The sequence below is a fragment of the Symsagittifera roscoffensis genome, chromosome 3, assembly GCF_963678635.1.
Source record: "Symsagittifera roscoffensis chromosome 3, txSymRosc1.1, whole genome shotgun sequence".
NCBI classification, from domain to species: domain Eukaryota; kingdom Metazoa; phylum Xenacoelomorpha; order Acoela; family Convolutidae; genus Symsagittifera; species Symsagittifera roscoffensis.
Genome location: NC_087064.1, coordinates 42,894,218 through 42,916,179, shown reverse-complemented (window position 1 = coordinate 42,916,179; position 21,962 = coordinate 42,894,218). Strand labels below are relative to the sequence as shown.

General features: G+C 34.6%; 2 protein-coding genes across 2 annotated transcripts in view; one reads left to right on the top strand and one right to left on the bottom strand.

The window, feature by feature from the left end:
• The window catches only part of LOC134842156 (uncharacterized), a 16,337-nt gene extending 8,339 nt beyond the window's left edge, over positions 1-7,998 (top strand). The window contains exon 7 of the mRNA XM_063858368.1: positions 7,652-7,998. Coding sequence (XP_063714438.1) covers positions 7,652-7,722 — 71 coding nt within the window. The 3' untranslated portion in view covers positions 7,723-7,998. The remainder of the gene's footprint in view (positions 1-7,651) is intronic.
• The window catches only part of LOC134842596 (spermatogenesis-associated protein 7 homolog), a 532,288-nt gene that overhangs the window by 132,226 nt on the left and 378,100 nt on the right, over positions 1-21,962 (bottom strand). The window lies entirely within an intron of this gene.

Sequence of the window (21,962 nt, the reverse complement as noted above, 5' to 3'; positions counted from 1 at the left end):
GTTTTACCACTCTCATAGTTATCACGGTGAAAAAAGACGACTCCTTCAAATTGGCATTAGACGCAAGACCTGTTAATAGCCAATTGTACAAAAACAAGTTCCAAATTCCAAATGTTGATGAGCTACTAGATGGGGTGAGTCAAATTGTAACAGTAAAAACATCGGGGACACTATATTCCACGGTGCTCGACCTGCAATATTCATATAGTCAACTTAAGTTAACTGCGGAAAAGCCAAAGTTGCAGTTTCAATATTGTGGGGGGACAAGCAACGGGGACATATAGGTTTCTTACTGGGTTCTATGGGGTAGCTGAGATGCCAGCTGAGTTTCAGAAGGCCATGGATTGGACATTAAACCACGCTAAGAACACATTTTGTTTCCAAGTTGATATTTTGATCGTTCTGAAGGGAGATGAAAAGAAACATGAAAAATTAATCTTAGAAATATTAAAAAAACTAATTGATGAAAACCTTGCTTTGAAATTTTCCAAATGCCAATTTTTTCCAACAGAAATAAACTGGCTTGAGTATAAAATATCACCGAGTAAATTTTTTCCAAAAATCACAAAAAAAACGGAGGCGATACCTAATCTACAACCGCCCAAATCCCTTAAACACTTCAGATCGTTCATGGGCAGTTTTCATCATCTTTCTAAATTTATCTCAAGCGCAGCAAGCTTAAATGACAAACTCAGACCATTGTTACGGGATGGAAACGAAAAAAAAGAAGTTGAAAACATTCGAATGCCGGTACAAAAAATTTTATCGGGGGACCAACACTGCCTAATTTTCGAAGAAATCAAGAAGTCGGTTGCAAACATCGCCCAGATGCATTATTATAACCCCTCAAAAGATACTCGGGCAAAATTCGATGCAAGTCATAGTGGCCTCAGAGCAGCTCTGGAACAGAGAACCGGGGAAGACGAATGGATACCAATTACATTCGCATCACGCTCCCTGAATATTCAAGAAAACAAATACTCAACAAAAGAGCTGGAAATGCTCGTAGTAGTATGGTCGGTAGACCGGTTCAAACACTATTTTTTGGGTAAGGAGTTTATAATAGCTACAGATCACAAAGCTCTCATCGAACAAAACGTATCAATTTATAGTCACCAGATTGTCACCTAACCAATTTTAAAAAATACATATACCTCGTAGAGAAATGGGAATAGTAGATTACTTATCAAGAGATCCAAATGGGGAACCGCGGCTAGTCAAAACTGGATTAAAAAACTGTTTTAACCTCATTTGAGGATTTTCATAAGGCGCTCGTCTGTTTAAACAGTCGGTTAAGTAATACAAGGGAGCTCAACCGGAACGAAGAAATTCTGAAACACTCCGAGGCAAAAACTGAGTTCAGCCATAAGAAAGAGACGTCATCTCACGGTTGCTATAGCAAACAATTTGGTCTAAAACGAACAAAGCTCGACCGGACAGAAAACGGTCAAAACTCACGTCTTTCAAAATAGAAACAAAGCTATTCAAGCAAAATATCTCAATCAATACAGTAGGTCAGAAAAAGCTTGGAGACTCTCTAAAGAAGTCTTGGAAAGATGGAAAATATCAGACCGGAGAAAAAAATTGAAAAAAAACCGTGAAAATCAAAGAAAAGATACACAGCGGCGGCGAGCGAGAACAAATCACGGACCATGTGACAGAAACAACCTTTCAAAGAACTCGCATGATTAAAAGAGGAACGTTGAGCAGAAATGAGTCAGACAGTTCAGATTCCAATATACCGCAGATCGAGTGGCGGGCCATCGACAAGTACATAACGGCCAATCCAGAGACTCGAACATCTCCGTCACCACAGAAAAAAGCACCTAAATTATAAATTAGTTTCGTTTTGGGATCTGAGTGGGTCGGAACGGGCAGTTGACCCAGGAAACATGCTAGAGTTGGAGGCGCACTCAAGACGGCAAACCAAAATGCTGAAGAACATTAAATAGACTGCGAAAACGGAAAAAAGGGAACGCCTATCGTTGAGGTCGATCTTTTAGCCGGCCCAGAGGTCAGTGTTGTAGCAGGAAGACGAGTTGGCCACAGATAGCGAAAGGAAGAATTTCGAATAGCCGAAAAAGATGACGTGGGAGAGCTTGGAAACCTGTCGAAGTTTTTCGACAGAAGTCTAATTGCTGAGTCGATTACGGAAGACACCTCAATGGAGAGTCTTCGCGAGTTATTGCGAGAAAGTACCGACATAGCTTCGAACTCGTGGGCCCATACACGAAGTCTCTTTGGCACCAGATGTCAGTCGTGGACGACTGCATACTTGTAGATAGTTGGCTGGAGGTCCCAGGTCAATTGCGCCCAGTGGGCCTCAAACGCATCCATCTTGGTCATCCTGGTCAAGAGGCAATTCTAGACGTGTCAAACTACACACTTGCAAAATATAGTCAGTTTGGTGGAGGAATGTAGGACCATCCGCTATGGTAAGAACGATAAATGCTACCAAACCGCTACCACTGCCAACGAATCAAGTCGGCAACTACAATTAGACCATGAGGGACCACTGGAAGACCATAATGGAAATAAAAAAAATTTTGGTTGTAACAAAAGATCGGTACTCAAAATTTTCGTCGGTAAAAATACACAATCAACTGGGCGAAAACTTTCGACAAAATTCTTACGTACATATATTGATACACAAGGAATACCAGAGTCCATAAGAACTGATCAGTTTTCTGGTTCTAAAGGTAAAGCAATGCGAAAGTTCCGCTCAGAAAATAACATAGAAAAAAATCTGTCCACTGGGGGTCCACCGCGGTTGTGGATTTTTTGAGCGAACTATACAAACAATCAGGAAAAGACTGGAAGTAATGCTTTTGGACGAGAATGTTACATCCATAAAGCTTTTTCTTAGTACAATAGTGCCTGATCTTAGATGGAATAAACAAAAGACAATACAACGCTTTCCGTTCGAAGCTCATTTCGGACGTCTTCCAAAAACAAGATTTAAAATTCTAAGGGATAAATTCTTAATTGACTCTGATCATTTAGATAAAGAGCGCCTGGAGCGATCGGCCCTTCCTGCGTCCCAGCTGAAGAAGCAAATCGTAGGGTTCAGAAAAGGGAGAACCGAAAGATAAGTCGCAAAGGGCAAAGCAGTAGGGACGTAAGGCCATTGTTCAAGCAGCAAGTCGAGTCTGCAAAGGATAGGGATCGGGCAAGGGCACTAAAGACTCTCCTTGAAGCAAATGCTAGGTCAAATGCCACAAGAAGGGATACATCGGCAAACGACATAGGCGAATAGTGGAAAAAACAAGCACGATTAATCCAGAACTGCGCAAGGAGCTGTTATACTCATGGGAGCGGGGTTTCATAAAAGACAAAACTTAGCTGAGCGATAATTTAAGTGGGTCCTTCCTGATTTCGACAATTAACACGTCTTTTTATGTTTGCCATAGCAAGTGCTATTATCGGGAATTAGTCTTTTTTTTCTCGTAAACATTTTTTTTTAAATAAAGCTACAAGAAGTTTAATTTAATTTTTTTTGCAGTGTTGAACCTCCAGTGTTTAACTACCTGGCCTGGACGTAACACAGTTGCCTTTTCCTACAAAGATCCGCGGTTTGAGTCCCAGTCGGACCTTTTTTTTCAGTATGTGTAAAATTGGATTTGTTTTCTGCAAAAAATTGAATCGTCGGACTTTCGTTTGTCTGCTAATGTAATGATTGTCGTTCCAGTTGCGTTTCTTGGGCTTTTCCTAATTTATCTGCAGTTTTGCATTGCAAAGGCAATTCGTTTTTAACTTACTCCTGTAATTTGTAAGTTAACTAATCCTATTTCTTACTTCTTATTTCCGCAAAACTTTTTTTTTGGCCGGACTGGCTTAAGCTCCGAGAGGAAAACGATGGTTCGAAGACGGTAAGGAGAAGTGGGAGACAAACAAAGAATCAAGGACCCAGACGGTACGGATATCCGATAAAGCATTCAGTCAAATTTATCTGCCCAGACGAGGACATTACGGATTTAATTAAGGCAGCCCTCGAAGTCTATCGACATTCAAGACAGATATCAAAAAACCAGGGAAAGCCAAATTTGGCTTACTCGACAGGCAATTGTTCAGACGAAAATCGGAAGTTCGTCACTAGACATTACACGATCGTGGAATGCATCGTGGAACTTACCATTAAGTTCGAGGAGAAACAAGAGGAAAGAGAAGCAAATTAAAAACAATAAAAGAGAAGAGCCAAAGGAATCAAATTTGTATAAACAAAATTTTAGTAAACTGAGTATCAAAACTTCTATTTACTAAATTTTATAGAATGTTACATAAAATTTTTTCCTCCGGAAATGTGGTACGGTACAGTAACTGTCACTACAGTAACCGTACAATAACCTTGAGATGTTCACATTGTTATCTGTATACATACATATTTTGTTACTACTTCTTCAAGGTCATACGGTGTTGACCAATAAGCTATAGCACTGAGGTTCAGATCTCCGTGTGTTAGATACGCAAGTCAGTCATCTGCACAAACATCGGTGATAGTAAAAAACAACGGTTTCATATTTAAGTTAACTATTTGAAACCTTAATTGTTTTCAATCAGAATTATAGTTATTCTATCCGGTATCACATTCCCATAAATTTACGAAAAATGATCACAGATAAAAAATCTTTTCAAATTTAAGTTTAGGACAACAATAGCTTTCCATTGAAAAAAGTTCCGTCAAAAATAGCTAGTTAAAAAGTCAAGACTTGTTTGCAAAAAAAACCACCCGAGCACAAATATTCCGTTACTTTCGTTACGAAAGTCGGAACAATAAAATGAAATTTCACAGCAGGCCCACAGAGTAAGCAATTTTTGGCGAAAAATTAAAATAATACGGTTTTTCCTAATTCGAAAAAAAACTTCTAATGTTTTCATTTTTGTTTTGGATTTGTATCCCATACTCGACACGTATCATAAGAGCATTTTCTCAAAATCAGTTCTCATTTGAATGATTTAATTTGTCGCTTATGCTTCAATGTGACCAAACATATAGCGTGTAAAAGATCTCACTTGCAAGTATTCCCAAATTCAACCACAAATCTGAACAAGACTATTCGTATCAGGGCGAAGCCCTGAATGTTCCGACTGCCTTTTAAGATCTATGGATCAGTAATAAGTTGTTAAAAACAATTATGAAAAATAAAAAGACTTTTTTTTAAATTTGAGTTTTTTTGAAAATTATCTCTTCACATGCCTTATTAAGTAAAATTTGATAGATTCAGCTCCTATTAAGAAATCAAAAAAAAGCAAATAAGCGTTCTTCAACCAATTTGGCACAAATTCTGAGACGGATTGAAACTTCGCTTACGCGGTAATAGAGTTGTATCGCGCGTTAGGTGTCTTTAATCCTTAATTAGCAAAAATTGCAACATATAAACCCTCATAACTTTACGACAAAAGATCACAGGCAAAATGTCTTTTCCATTTCAAGCTCAGGGCAACAAAACCTTCTGAACGAAATTAAAAAATTCCGTCAAAAATTGCTAGTTATAAAGTCGAAATTAGTCTGAAGAAAAAACCCACTTAAGCACTAATATTCCGTTATTTTCGATAAGAAAGTCGGAAAAACAAGACTGCTTGTTTGTTAGGGCAAAGCAGCTTTGATTGTTCCAACTGCCCTCTAATCCATATCGTATAGTTTTTGGGAAAGGAACATATTGAAAAAACAATAACTTTTGGACAAAAACAAAAACCAAAGTAAAATTTTGAGTCGTACGAGATGGAAATAACTCTAGCCGCAATCCAATTTGAAACAATTTTTTCTTGTGCGGGACAATTTTTGACGCATAAATATTTCGTGTAAAGCTTTCTGTATTATGAATATTTGCTTCAAAACGCGCATAAATTAGTCCAGATCATGGCCAAACTGACAATTTTCGAACTCCTAGAAGTTTGCAAAAATTGATCAGATAAAAATAATGTTTTTTTATTTGATTTTAGGAAGTAATTATCTGCAAGGGGTATACTTTTTTTGTCAAGAACTTTTGTTATGTTTGCCAAAAATTGGCTGAAAATAAAACCAACACAAGCGCAAGTTTTCCGTTTTTTCGAAATTTGAGACTGCCCAGAATATCTTTGCCTTGCTTCACTGTTTAGTTTTTGTCACACTTAGATTATGCAGCTAAGTTTTTACCGCAACTAAATTCAATTTTATTGCACTCTTTAGAGAAGCAGAGGAACTGGGCTTTGAAACGAAAGTTTTTCCGACCAAAACTTAGAAACTAAGCACCCACAAAAAACACCAAGCAAAATAATTCCGTTTTCATCGAAAGTGGGAACAACAAGACTGCTCGTATCGAGGCAAAATCCTGATTGTTTCGACTACCATTTAAACGGTCTCAATTAGTTTTTGGTGAAAGAATTTTTGACAATAATAAAAAATGTAATTGTTAACATTTGAGTGGTATATGAAATTATTAAGATCAGTTAGCTTGTCCCAATTCAATTTGGGACAGCTTTGTAGTTCGGGATAACTTGTCACGCGTAATTAATTTGCCTTAAGTTTTCAGCATCAAAAAGTAAAAGGAGCAAGTTAATGAAGTAGTAACCGACACCCCGGTGGAACCTGTTTACGTCCAGAATAAAAATTAGTCTGATTTTAACTTTTTAAAAATAAATTAAACTTTTAAGTTGAACTTTTAAAACACTATAAGCATATATCTTCCTAAATTTCTTCCACAATTTGAACAAAAACAAATAATCGGAGATGAAATCATTTCCGTAAATGTGAACGGTAATATCAATATCGTTCAGTTTGTATTAAAAAAGTCAACCAAAAATGACTAGGTAAAAAACTGTGCACAGAAAAACGCCAACACAGCAAACGCAAACATAACTCTTGATACTATTTTAAGTCCTCCATTTTTGGCTGGCTGACCTTTCTAAATTTTTTTCTAAAAGCGCCCTCAGCACCAACATATAGTAATTCTGAGGGGAGCGCGCGCCAAAATATGCGTTTTTCTGGCCCGTGTTCTTAAAAAATTGCCTGCGGTCCAAAAATATAATCAGAACAGGGATCTTTTGGTGCCTTGGGAGAGCTCGACGGAAAATCAATTTGGTCAACCTAAGAAATTTGACAAGTTTCACTCCACCTCTCGAGAAAATGGTAGACACGCCCCTTCATACGGGCGTATATTTTAGTTAGTTTTTCAGAACGCCAGAACAGAAAGCGTATTTTTGTACCGATCATCAGAGAAAAGTTCTTTGACGAATTTTTCTCCGACTCAATGTGGTTTTTCATGAAGTGAATTTTGTTGGATCTTTCGTTTGTTCAAGCTCTGAAATTGAAACTGAGAGTGAAGTAAACTTTTTTCAAATTATGGTAATGTGATTACTATCAACTGCAGATAAATAAAATTCCCATTTGCTATATTTCCATTAACGCGTAGCGCAGTCGACCAAAAAAATCACCCAAGAAATCAATCCTTTAAAATTTGAGATTGACCGAAAACTTCCTCTACTAGACATTATCTACCCACATCGCGAACAAACCAATTCGAGCGTGAACAATTTCTAGAAATTTTTCCTGAAAGAAAAAACAAATATAACATCACAAAGACCTATATAAGAGTATTCACTATGTTCAAGAGTCTTAAGTTTCTAAAACAAAATAAGATAAGTGAGATGCTCATGAAGAACCCTTGTATTTAAGGTATGGCATCCAAAATCTTTCCTGGCTTCGTCGTTCTTATGGTGACTCTGATATGGACTACGACCCAGTAGAAACAGGAAGCATGCTCGTTGTAAATACAATTGTACATTACTTGACCATTTTGTGAATGATTGGCTGACTCATCACTGGAAGACCTGCAAGTCAAACTTCTGAAGAAACTTAGGAGACATTCTACATAAAAACATTCAAATCAAGTTACGAAATTTCCATCAAACATATAGAAAAGTTAGAGAGCAGTTTTCCAGTAACTATTAGATTGACAACAAAGTGGTTTAAAACAAATTTTTGATGCGGTTAAATGAGATAAAGTTTGAAATTAAAAGTTGGGAAACACGTCTAATTCTGAATGCGAAGAAACACAAAAGTTTTTTAAAAATATTTCTCTCAATTCTGCTTGTAAAATAGGAGCCTGACAAAAAGAATTGAGTTGATATATTTTGATTATTTTTGTATGATCAAGATGAATTTAAAAAGCTTCAAAGATTTTCGGCATCAAAGATTTCTGGTTGTTGTGGATGCTCGGAGGTTCCAATCAATCGTTTATGTGAATTGAATGTCTTTTTTCACGGTGACCTTGATATTAGACTCGAATTTTGATAGCTGTAAAAAACTGGAATCAACAGTTATACTCGAACAGAGCAATCTGCCAATTTGGAACAAATTTTGCATGCACAATTGAATTTTTGAGAAAAATTTTGAGAAAAACCTTGAGAAAAACTTTCAACTGAAAATCTTTTTATTCAGGAGTGGTTTTTTTATTCAGTAAATTTTCACCGCTCGAAAAAAAATTTTCAACAAAAGTTTTTAAATCCCCGTTGAAGATAACGACTTTTTGAGTCCGACTGTAAAAAGATATTTCACCTCCAATTATTTTTTGTAAAGATCTGGGGGTTTGAAAATTGCGCTTTGAAGAGTATTTTCATAATGCTTAGAGCGTAACGCGAATTATCCCGCACAACAAAATCGTTCCAAAGTGAATTGAGGCTAGCTAATTGGTCGTATTAATTTCGTACGACTCAAAACTTTACGCTTTGATTTTTTCCAAACTGTAGGTTTTCAATATTTTAGTTTCTCAAAAACTATGCGATATGAGTTAAGGGACAGTCGGAACATTCAGAGTTTTGCCCTGATAAACGAACAGTCTTGTTTATCTTATTGCTAGTCATTTAATTCTATAACCGGGGAAGATGTTTTTCATACGAATCCGCAGAAAAAAAGTCCATGAAAAACGACTCGAAAAAAAGACAAGAAAAACCCAGTTCTATCTTGAGCCTTTTTCCAAAAATTGAACTTCCGAAGGTTTATGAGCTTCACTGATTATTGTTACGACTTTCGTTATGAAAGTAACGGAATATTTGTGCTCGGGTGGGTTTTTTTTTCTTCAGACAAGTTTCGACTTTTTAACTAGCCATTTTTTACGGAATTTTTTTGTATCATTCGAAAGCTATTGTTTACTTGAGTTTAAATTTGAAAAGATATTTCACCTGTGATTATTTTGCGTAAAGTTATGGGGGTTTAAAGATTGCCATTTTGGCCAATTTGGGACAACCAACGCGCGATAAATTTAGCGCTATTAATGCTTAAGCGGAGATTCAATCCGTCTTAGAAGTCGTTCCAAATTGGTTGAAAGAAGCTGATATGCCATAATTGATTTGTTAGAAGAAGCAACATTTATCCTTTTGTGTTTTATTTGGCGTGTGGGGGAATGATTTTCAAAATAATGTTGAATTTTAGAAAAAAAATTTCACTTTGTTGTAATAAATTTGTTTTTTTTTTAAATGTTATTACTGCTCCATAAACCTTAAAAGGCAGTCAAAACATACAAGGTTTTGCCCTGATTCGAGCAGTCTTGTTATCACTTTGCAATTATTATGGCGTGTGGGAGGATGTTTTTACAAAAAATATCAAATCTAGAAAAAAAAATTTTTTACTTTTTTTTGCATTCAAATTTTTCTTGTTATTACTGCTCCATAGAATTTAAAAGGCAGTCGGAACATTCAGAGCTTCGCCCTGATACGAGCAGTCTTGTTTGTGTTTTGTCCGAAAACAGAATAACCAGGGCTTTTCGCTTTTATGAAATCCCACACGTTAAGCGCAACAAGCTCACAAATAAACTGAATTGATCATTATTTTTGAAACATTTTGATGATCAACCGTACAATCCCTCCTCCCTAAGAAATCTATCGTAGAATGAACCCCCCCCCCAAGCATGTATTATTTTCTGTATGATATATGCATTTCATACAAACGCATTTTTTAAAACTTTTTTATGCGGTATTGCAATTGTATTGCTGTTAATTTCCTAGATTAATGTTTAAATTCAGTTTTCTTGAGTAATACGGTGAATTCTGAACCAATCTATGCTATTCTCAAAATTAGCTGATGAAAAATCCAAAATTTTCCCCTTTAAATTGATTTGGGCGGGGAACTGTAAGGTTGATCCCATCTTGAAACTTACTTATAAATAATACAGTTTGAAAAAAGAATGTCAGGATACTATCAAGAAGAAATGAAGTTGGGTTAGATCTGGATGAGAGCAAATCTTAGTTTCCAATGCAGGACTAGAGGGCAAAGCCCTGATTGTTCCGACTGCACTTTTGCCAATGTAATTTAGTTAATAAATTGATGAAGTAATAAATAAAATAAAGCTTTCTGGTTCCGACTTTCGAAGAACGTGATGGAAAGTTTCTGATCGGGGTAGTTGTTATCTTCTGACAACTTTCAACTTGTTGCTCTGAGCTCAAATTCAAAAAGTTATAAATTTCACGCCATTTAGGCATTGCAAATTGCCATTTGTCAGAATAATTGGTCTATTTAAAAAGTTTCGTCATGGCAATCTATGACTTTTTTACATAGCGTGCGGGGAGATGATTTTTTATTGAAAAGTTTCAAAATTTTTCAACTAATTTGAGTTTACGCTTGGGGTAGCTTACTCATTGAGTAATTTCAGATAAGGTAAACCGTCTGTTCGTCACGCTATTCTTATTTCGGCCGGATAGATTCGTGCGACTTCTGATTCTATTACCGATCTTAATCTTACCCTTATATCTCCTAGTCTCAATATATTAAGTGTATACTGGTATTTGCGGTTTAGATATCTGGAACTTGTTCCAAAGGAGAACAACTGTCTTCTAAGTTATATTTGAATTGTTCTGGTGCTGAAGCTACAAATAGTTTTAGCATCACAATGGATATTGATTGAATAGTTATGAATCATGGTTGGTAAGTAAGAAATATTTTGTGTAGATAGTTTTTATCAAGAATAAATTTGGTTATAAAAACTAATTTTAAACTGGTTCCACCCATCCGGGATTTAGGGAGTTTTTACCAAAAGGTTGTTTAATGTAGTGAAAGATGGATGGAGAGATTTCATTGTTTTTTTTTGAAGCAGTGACTGCGTGAAAGAAGGAGAGATATAGTTATCTTCTGGAGAGAAGAAGGGCAGCTGTTCCAAATCAAAAAGTGGGTCTCGTTTTTTCCTAAATCGTCTTGAGTGATCGTGTCAAGAATTCAGATTGATGCAATGATGTGTCGCTTTCATTAAGCTGGATCGAGACTACGTGCAAGATGAATTTTGACCTTTCTTTGTGAAACGCCAAGTGACTAGAATCTATACGCAAAGTCAACATCGAGTCGGCCATTGTTTTTGTTCAATGGATTCTTTTTCTGCAATATTGGTTCCATACTTCAAATTTGGTGAGTGTTGTGACAACGGCAACAAACAAATAAATTGGCCATTCGAAAGATGGAATGTCGTCGGGTTTCTATCTCTCTATGCTGCCCAAGAGCGATGTTGATTTTTGCAGCGGAATCCAGCTTATTGATTACGTCTTCAAGCTTCTCGTTGATAATCTTGGTATCTAACTTTGACATTTGAAAGTTAAACACCTTATGTCTCAGATTCTCCATCTCAGTATCCACCAGGAATTGTTGAAAAGCACTCAACTCCTCTTTGAGTTTCTATCCATCATCCCCTTCCTCCTCTACAATCTTGTTCAAGTCAGCCACCGTATCACTTGGTTTCCGGTGTTTCGCTCCATGTTCTTTTTCCGATGTTTTTGGAGCGAGTAGTAACTCGGAAACTCCATCTCGCAAGAAAAGCAAACCATTGATTGCTTGGCAGTTGATGGAGCTTGGAAGTTCTTGGCCACGTGATAATTCGTTTCTTGCTTATTATAAGTGAAATACCTACAATCAAGACTGTTTGTTGGAAGTCTACCAATCAGAATCCAACAATTTCTAAAAATGAACTGTTTATTATTAAAAAAAAACCTTAATCATAATTTGAAAAATTTCTATCAAAAATCATTTGAATTTCCTCGAGTTACTCTACAAGAAAAAAATAATTCCCATTGATATTCTTATTGACAAAATAGATGTTGACTCTTAATTTTTTGATAAATGTTTGGACGTTTACGTGTCCAAAATAGAGTTCTCCGAATAAGTAAAGGTCTCTTCAGGGAAACTTACTCTTTCAAAGAGTTTATTTTTGATCCACATATTGCGTATCAGAGCTTTAAACTTACGACTGAATCACACCTCACAAGAAAATTTTTTTTATTTATTTTGAAGTTAATAAAAAAAGTTGTACAATATCATATCAAAGACTCTTTTTATCCCTTAAGAATTTTCTTAAGGATTTTCAAAGTTCAAAATCTTGCTTGATTTGTTTTGGAATCAAATTTCCAGAGGTTTGCTTTGAAAAAATCATCAACTTTGAGTTATCTTCTCAAATCTACATCAAAATCAAAAAACTTGACTATCTACTCAAAAATCAGCAATTTCTCATTGATTACATACTAAAAATTCAATTAGTTTGATGAAAAGACTTGCAGAGATGCTACTCTTTTTAGTTTTCCTTCTTTTGTTACTTATATCGGCAATATTTCTTATTTTTACAGCAAACAACTTTTGCTCATTCATTTTTGCGATTGCTTTTGTGTATATTTTTAATTAATTGGTAAATTTAAGACCTTAAAAGGTAAACTTTTGTCTGATTGCGTTCGACAACTAGAACAAAAACAAACATTTTTTTTTATTGGAAACGATAATGTGTAAAAGTACCAAACATGGAGCTTTGTTTCCGATTGGACACAACTTTTCTATAAGAATTCCATAACAGGAAGCTGAAAACTGATTAGACACGACTACAATCCAAATAAAGAAAATCCGTTCTGATTGGTTAAACCCACACATTCGAGTTGAAGGTACCCTCTCTCTTAACCAAAAATCATTTTATTTTCAATTTAACTACCGTCAACTACCTACTCTTGCAGCTCTAAATCATTCTTGTTTTTACTCTTTTACTAAATTTTTTGCACAAAGTATTCTTCTCAGTGCAAAACAGCAACCTGATGTAATCTGTAGAATTTTCGGCTGATCTAGTACATATCCAAGTGCGAGAAACAGTCTCTGGAGTTTTTCTGGCACGAATGGACGTCCCAATCCAAGTCTGGCACATGGTGGAAGTGATGCGTAGGGATTTCCACGAGCATGATATGACACAAGTACCCATGACAAAGAACCAACTTAGAGAAATGCAAATGATGAAGGAAGTTTCTGAGCATATAGGAATGAACTACCCCGAGATTCCTGACTCAAGATTTGTGGCTCAACCAGTCGACGACTTCCTCTTTCCTTGGGAGCAAGCAGGATCAGCCGAAAACCCCATCACAATAGATAAAAGTGAGGGTTTCTCAGAAACAATGTCACATCAAAACACTCCTCCACAACAACCAACAGCGATGGAACCTCGTCCAGATCTGCGTTCAATAGAGAACCTCCAGAACTCTTCTGCTGCTCGTCACCTCTTTGATTAAAAGTCTTTTGGAAATAATTGTTGTTTAGTATTAACTTTGTTCTTTAAAGTTAATTAATTTCCTCAATTTCGTTTTAATTATGAGAATAGATGAGAGGTTCAAGGTAAATTATTGAAAAACATTTAGAACTTAATTCAGTGCTCCGAACTCGTACACATGTTAAGAAACTTGATAAATTTTTGCACACATATTCGGAAAAACACCAGAAAAATTGTACACAAATAAAAAGTTCTCTTATGGGTTTTGCATCTTGTCAAAAAAGCTCACACACTTTTAGCACTTTGTAGACAAAATTGAAAGACTTTTCGCTTTTTATCGAAAAAAGTAAAAACACTTTTCATTTTTTGTCGAGAAAAGCGAAACACTTTTCGCATTTGTAGGAAAAAAAGGAAACACTTTTCGCATCTTGTTAAAAAAAGCAAAACACTTTTCGCATCTTGTCAAAAAAACTGAAACACTTTTTGCAACTTGTTAAAAAAATCGAAACGTTTTTTTCAACTTCTTGAAAATCAAAAGGAATTTTACATCTTTTTTACATATTTGAAAAACTTTTTGCAAATGTTTTGGCAATGGGGAGTTATTTCTTCTTTTTCAAAGTTTTTGGTAATTTCGTAAATATTTGAGAGAAAATAGATGGATTATCAAATGTTTTTTATTGAAAAATTGACATGATTACTATTTGCGATTCCATAACTATCAAAAAAACGGTCAAGTAATTTTAACAAATAATGTTCATATTTTGACTTTTGTACTTGACGAACTCTTTCTAGAAAAGCTGAACCAAACGTTTGTGTGGAAGCTAGTTTCTGGTAAAAACATATATAGTGACGTTTGAATTTTTTGCGTAACAGTCTTTTCTTTGCAACATTTGGCATTTTTTCTGCTCCTTTCCATTTCAAAGTGTGATGAACAGCGCGGTCAAGTTGATTGAAAACTTCACCAGTTGATGAAATAACTTTCGAATAAAATCTGTATTTGTAGAGAGTGTAAAGAAAATTGATATTTTAGTATGCGAAATGAAAATTACCCACTCGTTGTAAAATTTGATCGAAAGATGATTCAATCAGAAGTATGTGAAACTGACAATTTTCCAAAGGATACTAAGAATTTTGGATAGAGACGCAAAAATTATTGGTTACTATACATTTTTCGTAAAAACCACTGGAAACGGAATTAAATAGTGTCTTTTGACAATAATCTGGAAAAAAAAGATGGGAAGAGCCTGACACATAGCTGCAGCCATCTGAAACAATGATTTTTACTGAGAATATTGGTTTTATATAAGAACACTAACATCTACACAATTCCATATTTGGAAATTTCACTCAAAAACTGATATTGTAGTTCTATTTCATTTTATGGTTGATTGAATGACTGATATTTTTTAACTTCTATTTTTATTTAACCTCAAAATAATTTCTCTCCTTTCTCTTCATCTAATAAGTCTGTTCTCTTATTGAAAAATGTATTCAAGGAAAAACACTTGTCCCAATTACATTGAATTCTCAAAAAATCAAACAAAAATTGATAGTTTTGCTTGGTCCCAAAAATCCTACAAGAAGAACAATTATTTTGAACTCTGCTTTCAACTATTCAAGAAAAATGAGTTGGAACATCTCCTAAATAGACAGCAAGTCTATCTTGATGAAAAGGGAGGAGAAGCAATTTCGGCAATTAGAAACATTGTTATTCACGATGCTGAAAACCGTGGACTCGTTCCAATATTGAAACTCACTTCTGACAAGGAGTCAACTATGGATCAGGAGCTTGCCAACTGCAACAAAGTGTATGACATAGCAAATTACAATAGAAGATAAGTTTGTGTCACGATCAAGATGTACAATGTTAACAAACCTCTTAACATTCAGATTCGACTGTTCACCGCAAAAAAAGAATGAAGCAATGAAACATGTTGCCTATGTCAACTATACTTTGAACGAATTAAACGAACTGTCCCAAATTGTGGGAGACTTTATGTTTGTTGAGAACTGTAATGTACAATAAAATGTGTTATTTATGTGTTTTGTCTTGTAGTTTAATTATTTAACCTCAAAATCATTTTTCTTTTAGTTTTCGCGTTGAGCAGTATGAGTTGGAACATTGGTTTTTCAAGAAACTTTGGACTTGGTTTTTCATGGACTTTTTCATATTGTTTTAGAAGAAAAGTCCCAAAAAATTTCATAATATTTATAAAATCACAAAATTTACCAAACTTGCAGTAATTGGCCGTAGACTCACAAATATCTCAATTAGAGTGGACTCTGCATAATGGTAGAAAAACATTTTACACAGGATACAGATCCGATACCAAAAAATAGAACTGATAGAATATCGTAGAAATGAAAATCAATGAAAGACTAATCAATACTTACAACTACAAAGAGAAGAATATGATTAGTTACTCGATATACTTCCTTCATTACTAGGTTATATAGAGACATACAAAAAATCTTGTATCATTGTTGACGAACGCACTGTAGAAAATGAACGTACAGAAATTGAGTGAAATTCTAAGAATTTTTGAGATTATTAAGCAAGCATTTCCGTCAAATATGAAAAAAAAACATTTATATCTTTGTACCTGTATTGTTTTGAACCCGGACATAAATTTGAAAGAAATGGACCAAAAATTTCCTTTTGGATATCTAATTGGACACGGAAGTTCCTGTATGGATTATTTTTTTGCAAACTCCAAATTCTTTAGACTAAATGCAGTTCTACTTGACTCTGCTGGATCTGTGAAATCTACTATGAAAAAAGGACCTGGGTATCATTATGTTGCACCTAGTCTTCCCAGTTTATGCTTTCTTGGTCACGTGACTGGATTAATTTTCTGTTTATAATTTAAAATATTTGCTTCGTCAGTATATGCATTGTTTGATTGTTAATCATTTTAACCAAAAAACTCCAGACAAAACAGTTGATAGAATGAGTCTGGTCGTTTTGGATATTGAATGTATTGAAAACAATGTAGTGAAAGAGTTGGGAGTTTACAAGGATGGACAAACTGTAGGATATTCCTTTCTTCCTCCCGAAAAATTCAAACGAACTACCCATTCTTCTTGTTGTACAAAGCATCTTCTTGGAATTAATTGGAGCAGTGGTTACGAAAAATATACGGAACTTGAAAAAATATTGAAAAATCTAGAAGCCACAGAAACGGAATTTTTTGCATAAGGTTATGATAAATGTTAGATTCTGTCAGAGCTTTTGGAAATAAAGATTAATAATTTGGATGACATCGCTTGCCCTAAAGTTCAATTTTTCATATTCAAAGATGAAGAATATGATTGGAGGTGTAGTAACTACCCATTTCGTCATGCAAAAATTCTTCACTGTGCAGAAAGAAAAACATTTGCATACGGATCATGGACTCGATGTTTTTTTTCAAAAATTGTAAATCTTACTAATCTTAATTTACTACCATTTTCAAACTTTTTTTGAGTTTCATCGTCAACTTTTTTTAGAGTTAAGCTGGTCGATCAATGTGACAAGCCCATAAATTTAGAAAATGTTGATTTGGATGAAGAAAATCATGAACGAAAATCATGAAAATTGATTGGACGTACGTTTAATAGATATCTTTTAATTTTTTTTGTGCCAATTTGTTGTTATAATTTTGAAGCTAGTATGTGCAATCGTTCGAATTATGTTAACCACAACATGTGAAGAAACAACATTTTGGGTAGCTATCTTATCATGTAACATCGGTTATAATCTAATTTCTCCAAGGCTATGAACAAAATAATATCTACCAAAGAACGAATTTTTATTCCCCTAGTTGGACCAAGTAGATCTAGGGAATCTCATCTTTTTTTTTCATTGGTTGAAACTTGGTACTTTTTAACCAGCATTCGATAAATTTTTTAAATTTTATCAACATTATCAACCTCTTTAAAGTCAAATGCGAAGAATTTATCCTCGGAATTTTATCCCTAAAATTATCCACGGAGTAGATATTGACATGATTGAAAATCTTCCCAAAAACGGAATTGATTATTTGCTTATATTTGATGATCCTTGGGAAGAAATTTCAAACTCCAAACAATTTGTAAAAATTGCCACTGCTGGGAGACACAGGGAACTGATTGCAATTTGTATCAAATACAATTTATTTCATCAAAACAAATTAGGAAGAGATGTAGAGTTTCAAAGCAAATACATAGTTTTGTTCAAGTCACCGAGGGTTGTTTTACAAATCAAAACAATAAGCCAACAACTACGTCGAGGATCTCAATTGAAAGAGTGGTATCAAGATGCAACATCCATTCCTTATGGTCATTTACTTATTGATTTAACCCCAAAAAAGGTTGATTCACTTAGGTATTGCTCTAATAATGAATCATTTCCAACAAACTTTTACTTACCAGCTAGAAAAGAGACAAAGTTTTTGAACGATGAGTACAATACGTCTCTATTCTCCCAACATTTCAAAAATTTTCCCTGCGGCTTCAAAAACAATTAATTCTCAATTTTTCAAAAGATTTCATTCAGTTTCTGAGTGCATGTTTAGTAAACCTATTAAGAGGAGAGCTTCGAGATTTTCGGAAAGAAAACGTAGTAATTAATCGAAAAGAAGTTTCAGAACTAACACAATAAAGAACTCCTCTACACAAAGAAGAATTATTTTAAGTTCAACAAAAGGGTTACAATTGATATCTATTATCACCCCTTTCGTCATTAGACGATTGACATAGTATGGAACAGTTTGTTTTAATTCCGTTCTCAGTTCATCAATCCAAAAATACACTTTCAAGAAAACAAAAATTGGAACAAAAGCAAATAACGAGGAGATTGTACCATAAAATTTTGATTCTGTTTACAGTGCTGTAAATGTGAGATTGAAAACGAGCAACGATAAGCGTCTCATTGATTCAATTTTGAATTCTTCTAGAATTAAACTCAGCCAGTCAGACTATATTAGAAAAGAATCTATTGCAGACTTCGTGTGTGCATTAAAGCAAAAAACACCAATTTTCTAGATTTTTACTTTCTTATTTTGGAAGCAACTCAACTTCCTCCTAAACTTGTTATTAACAAGAATGCCTAAGCAAAAGAAAGAGGAGCTTGGATCTCTTTAAAAATCTGAAAAGATAAGACTAAACAGATTGTATTCTAGGGGCAGAGCTGTGTACGGTTCTTTTCAAAATTTGAGTAAAGCGAGTGGTTTATCAAAAAATAAAGTGGAAAAGTTTTTATAAACCAAGATATCGTATTCAAAATTTGGTCGACCAATCAGGTTTTTCCGAAGATTTCAAGCCTTTTTCTTATTATATCCATGAAATCTGGTGTATGGACTTGGCTTTTGTAGACAAGTTAGCTAGTCAAAACATTGGAGTCAAGTATTTATTAGTTGCTGAAGATATTTTTTCGAGATTTGTCAGAGTTCAAACAATGAAAACAAAGTCTTTTTACAAGCTTTCAGAAAAACTATTTCTCGAAAAAACACTCCTGAAAAACTTTGGGTCGATAAAAAGAACAAAATAAGGGGGAACTTTTGCAACGAGAAAGACATTGAAGTTTACTCACAATGAGTAAAACAAAGGCTGCATTTGCAGAGAGAGCAATTCAGTCTTTGAAACATATAATGTATCGTTACATTGAGGATCATGGTGAAAAATTTGTTCCCAAATTGCAGCATTTTTTTTCTACCTTGAACTGTCGCAAAAATTGATCAATTGGAAAATCTCCCAGAGATGTGAAAAACAGTAATTTTTTATCAATATTGTATAACAAATCGTTCAAGAAATATACTAAACCAAGATTCAAAATTGGCGATAGAGTTCCGAAAAGGATACAAGCCACAGTTTACAGATGAAATTATTGAATTTTTGGCACTATCTACAAAAAAACCGCCCACAAACATCATCAAAGATCACAAAAAAGGAGAAATTCTGGGACAGTTTTTTGAAAAAGAGCTGAGAAAATGTTCAGAATAAAGGTAAGTCAATTTTTAAAGTGAATTTCTATCGATCAGTTGTCATGAATTGTTTTACTATTGAGTTAGTTTCTAATGCTTCTTTAAATTGTTATCCGAATAATAGTCTTAATTCCTTTATCAATTTTCTACCGGAACAAACACATCTAAAAGGAGAATTGGAGGTCGACATTTCAGAAATATCGTACCTTTTATTGTAACAAAACGAAACAGAGGGAAAGTTTACTTTCATAGATGGACGAAAAAGTCCTGAGGAAAAAAGAAAAATTCAACCGATGCATATTGAACATGGATTGTATCCAAGTATTGTTGATATAGTTGTAGCCATGAATGACAAAGTTCGAATACGTATATGCGCACAAAAAAATAAATATAATGGAATTTATGCTTCAGTAGACAAAATTACACAAAAAATTGCCATTCCTTTACCTGAGAATCAATCAATGTTAATAATTCAGAGTGGTGATTTGAGTCACATTTTTGGTTGTGATTTAGAACAAAATCAGACAGGGGTTATAATGAAAGGAAAAGGTCCACATTATCCTCAGTGTTCTTCCGACATTATGAGAACACCTTCCCTAATGATTTATAGTGATTTTATAGAATATAATATAGTAGGTGATACAAAAACTCCTTTACTTCATTGTATTCCTTTCGATTCCAAAGTTAAAAATGGAGACATGATATCTACAGGACAGTACATGAATTATCAATCCTTTAAAAATCTACAATTTGAAAAATTACTGAAAAACTCTTTCCACAGCATAATCATAGAACTAAGGGATACTACATTGAAAAAATTCCTTTTGTGTCTGTAGGAATTACACGAGTTGTTCTCTTGTTTCGCAAGATCTCGGAAAACCATTTTTGATTTATACTTCGTACGAAAGGGTCGCTCAAAGTTCAGCCAATTTTTAAATTTTTTGTGGGCATACAAGACAGCGTGGAAGAGGTTTTGGAGCTCTTGCACAAACTCTTGGGAGAACTGCAATTCCCTTTATTAAAAAGTTTATAGTCCCAGCTGCAAAAAGAGACGGAGCAGGTTTATTTGAAATTGCTGCTCCAGAGATTGGAGAAAATGTCAGTGGACAAAAAAAACTCAAAATATTTGCAAAAGATGTTGGAACAAAAACAGTTCGAAATCAGTTGGAAGGTAGAAAAAAGAAATCTAAGCGTAAAACAAAAAGAGCCATTTCTCGAAAAAGTAATTCAAAAATCCGTCGTTCTCGCAAAGACTATTTTGACAAGATAAAATGAGTGTAAATCAAAGAAGTCATTTTCGGTACAGGAGCTTATTAAAACTCATCTTCGGAGGTTTTTGATGAAGTCTCACTTTTGGAAACAAAAATTTCATCATACACGCAAGAAGTATTTCCCAGTACTTCTCTTGATGAAAGCAGTATTGAGTTTGAATTTGAGACGGACCGTAATCTTTATTTGGATTTGCGTGATACCAACCTCAGTTTAAAAGGAATGTTGTTTGATGCTTTCAAAAAATAAAAAACAGAACATAAAGCAAAATCGGAGGAAGATTCAGATACAAAACCACAAACTTACTTAACTTATGTAAGCAATCTACTACCTTTTCTATCTCCAATTGTGAAGTTAATTTTAAAAATACAATGGTTTACAACGCCGATGGATTATATCCTCATAAAGCATACACATCGAACGAATTTAAATCGACGGCAGTGAGTAATAAAGGAATACTTGCTTGTCACTGGTATAGTTTTGAAGAACATCCGGAAGCATTTGATATGTTTCCGTTCACTGATAGAGCAAACTCTTAAGGATCAGGGATACCTTTTTCACTTTATACCAGGCTAGCCATTGACTTGTTTACTTGTGAAAATTTATTAGTACCAAAAACCAAAGTTTGAAATAAACTAATTCGAGCTGGACCTAATTTTAACATGCTTTCTGATAACCCAAATGTCTGAAAAGTGTTTATTGTTCACTGTTTACAAGAAGAATTTTAGCATCTGAACCTAGTCATCAATACTTGTAATGGAATCTGGAAAGGGAACCTGCTCATCACAATTACATAGAAACTATAGCAAGAACCTTTATCACTCCATCTCGTCAAAACCAGTTTATTCAGGAAAATGTTTTCAATAATGCCCCAATCAGAAGGATAGCTGTTGCAATTAATACAAGTTCTGCTGTTGCGGGATCTTCTTATGAAAATCTTTTCAATTATCAACAATTTCAATTGAGAGAGCTTAGAAGTATTCGGGGTGGAAGAGCAATTATTTCATAAGATACAACTTCTCCTTGTCACCCCAATGTTACAACAATGAAAGCAATGCAGTTTAACGAAATCTTTCCAGCTCTTCCTATGGAGGATTTTCAAAATCACTATATTTTAGTTTTCGACTCGACTTCACTACAGGATGCAGCTGAACAGTTGCATTATCCAGAACTTAGTGGAGAAAGCTCGAGATTAGAAATGTTGTTCCAATTTCCCTTGGAGCAAGTAACGGAAATGATAGTTTTGGGAGAAAGACTACAAAACATTCAAATTGACAAATTC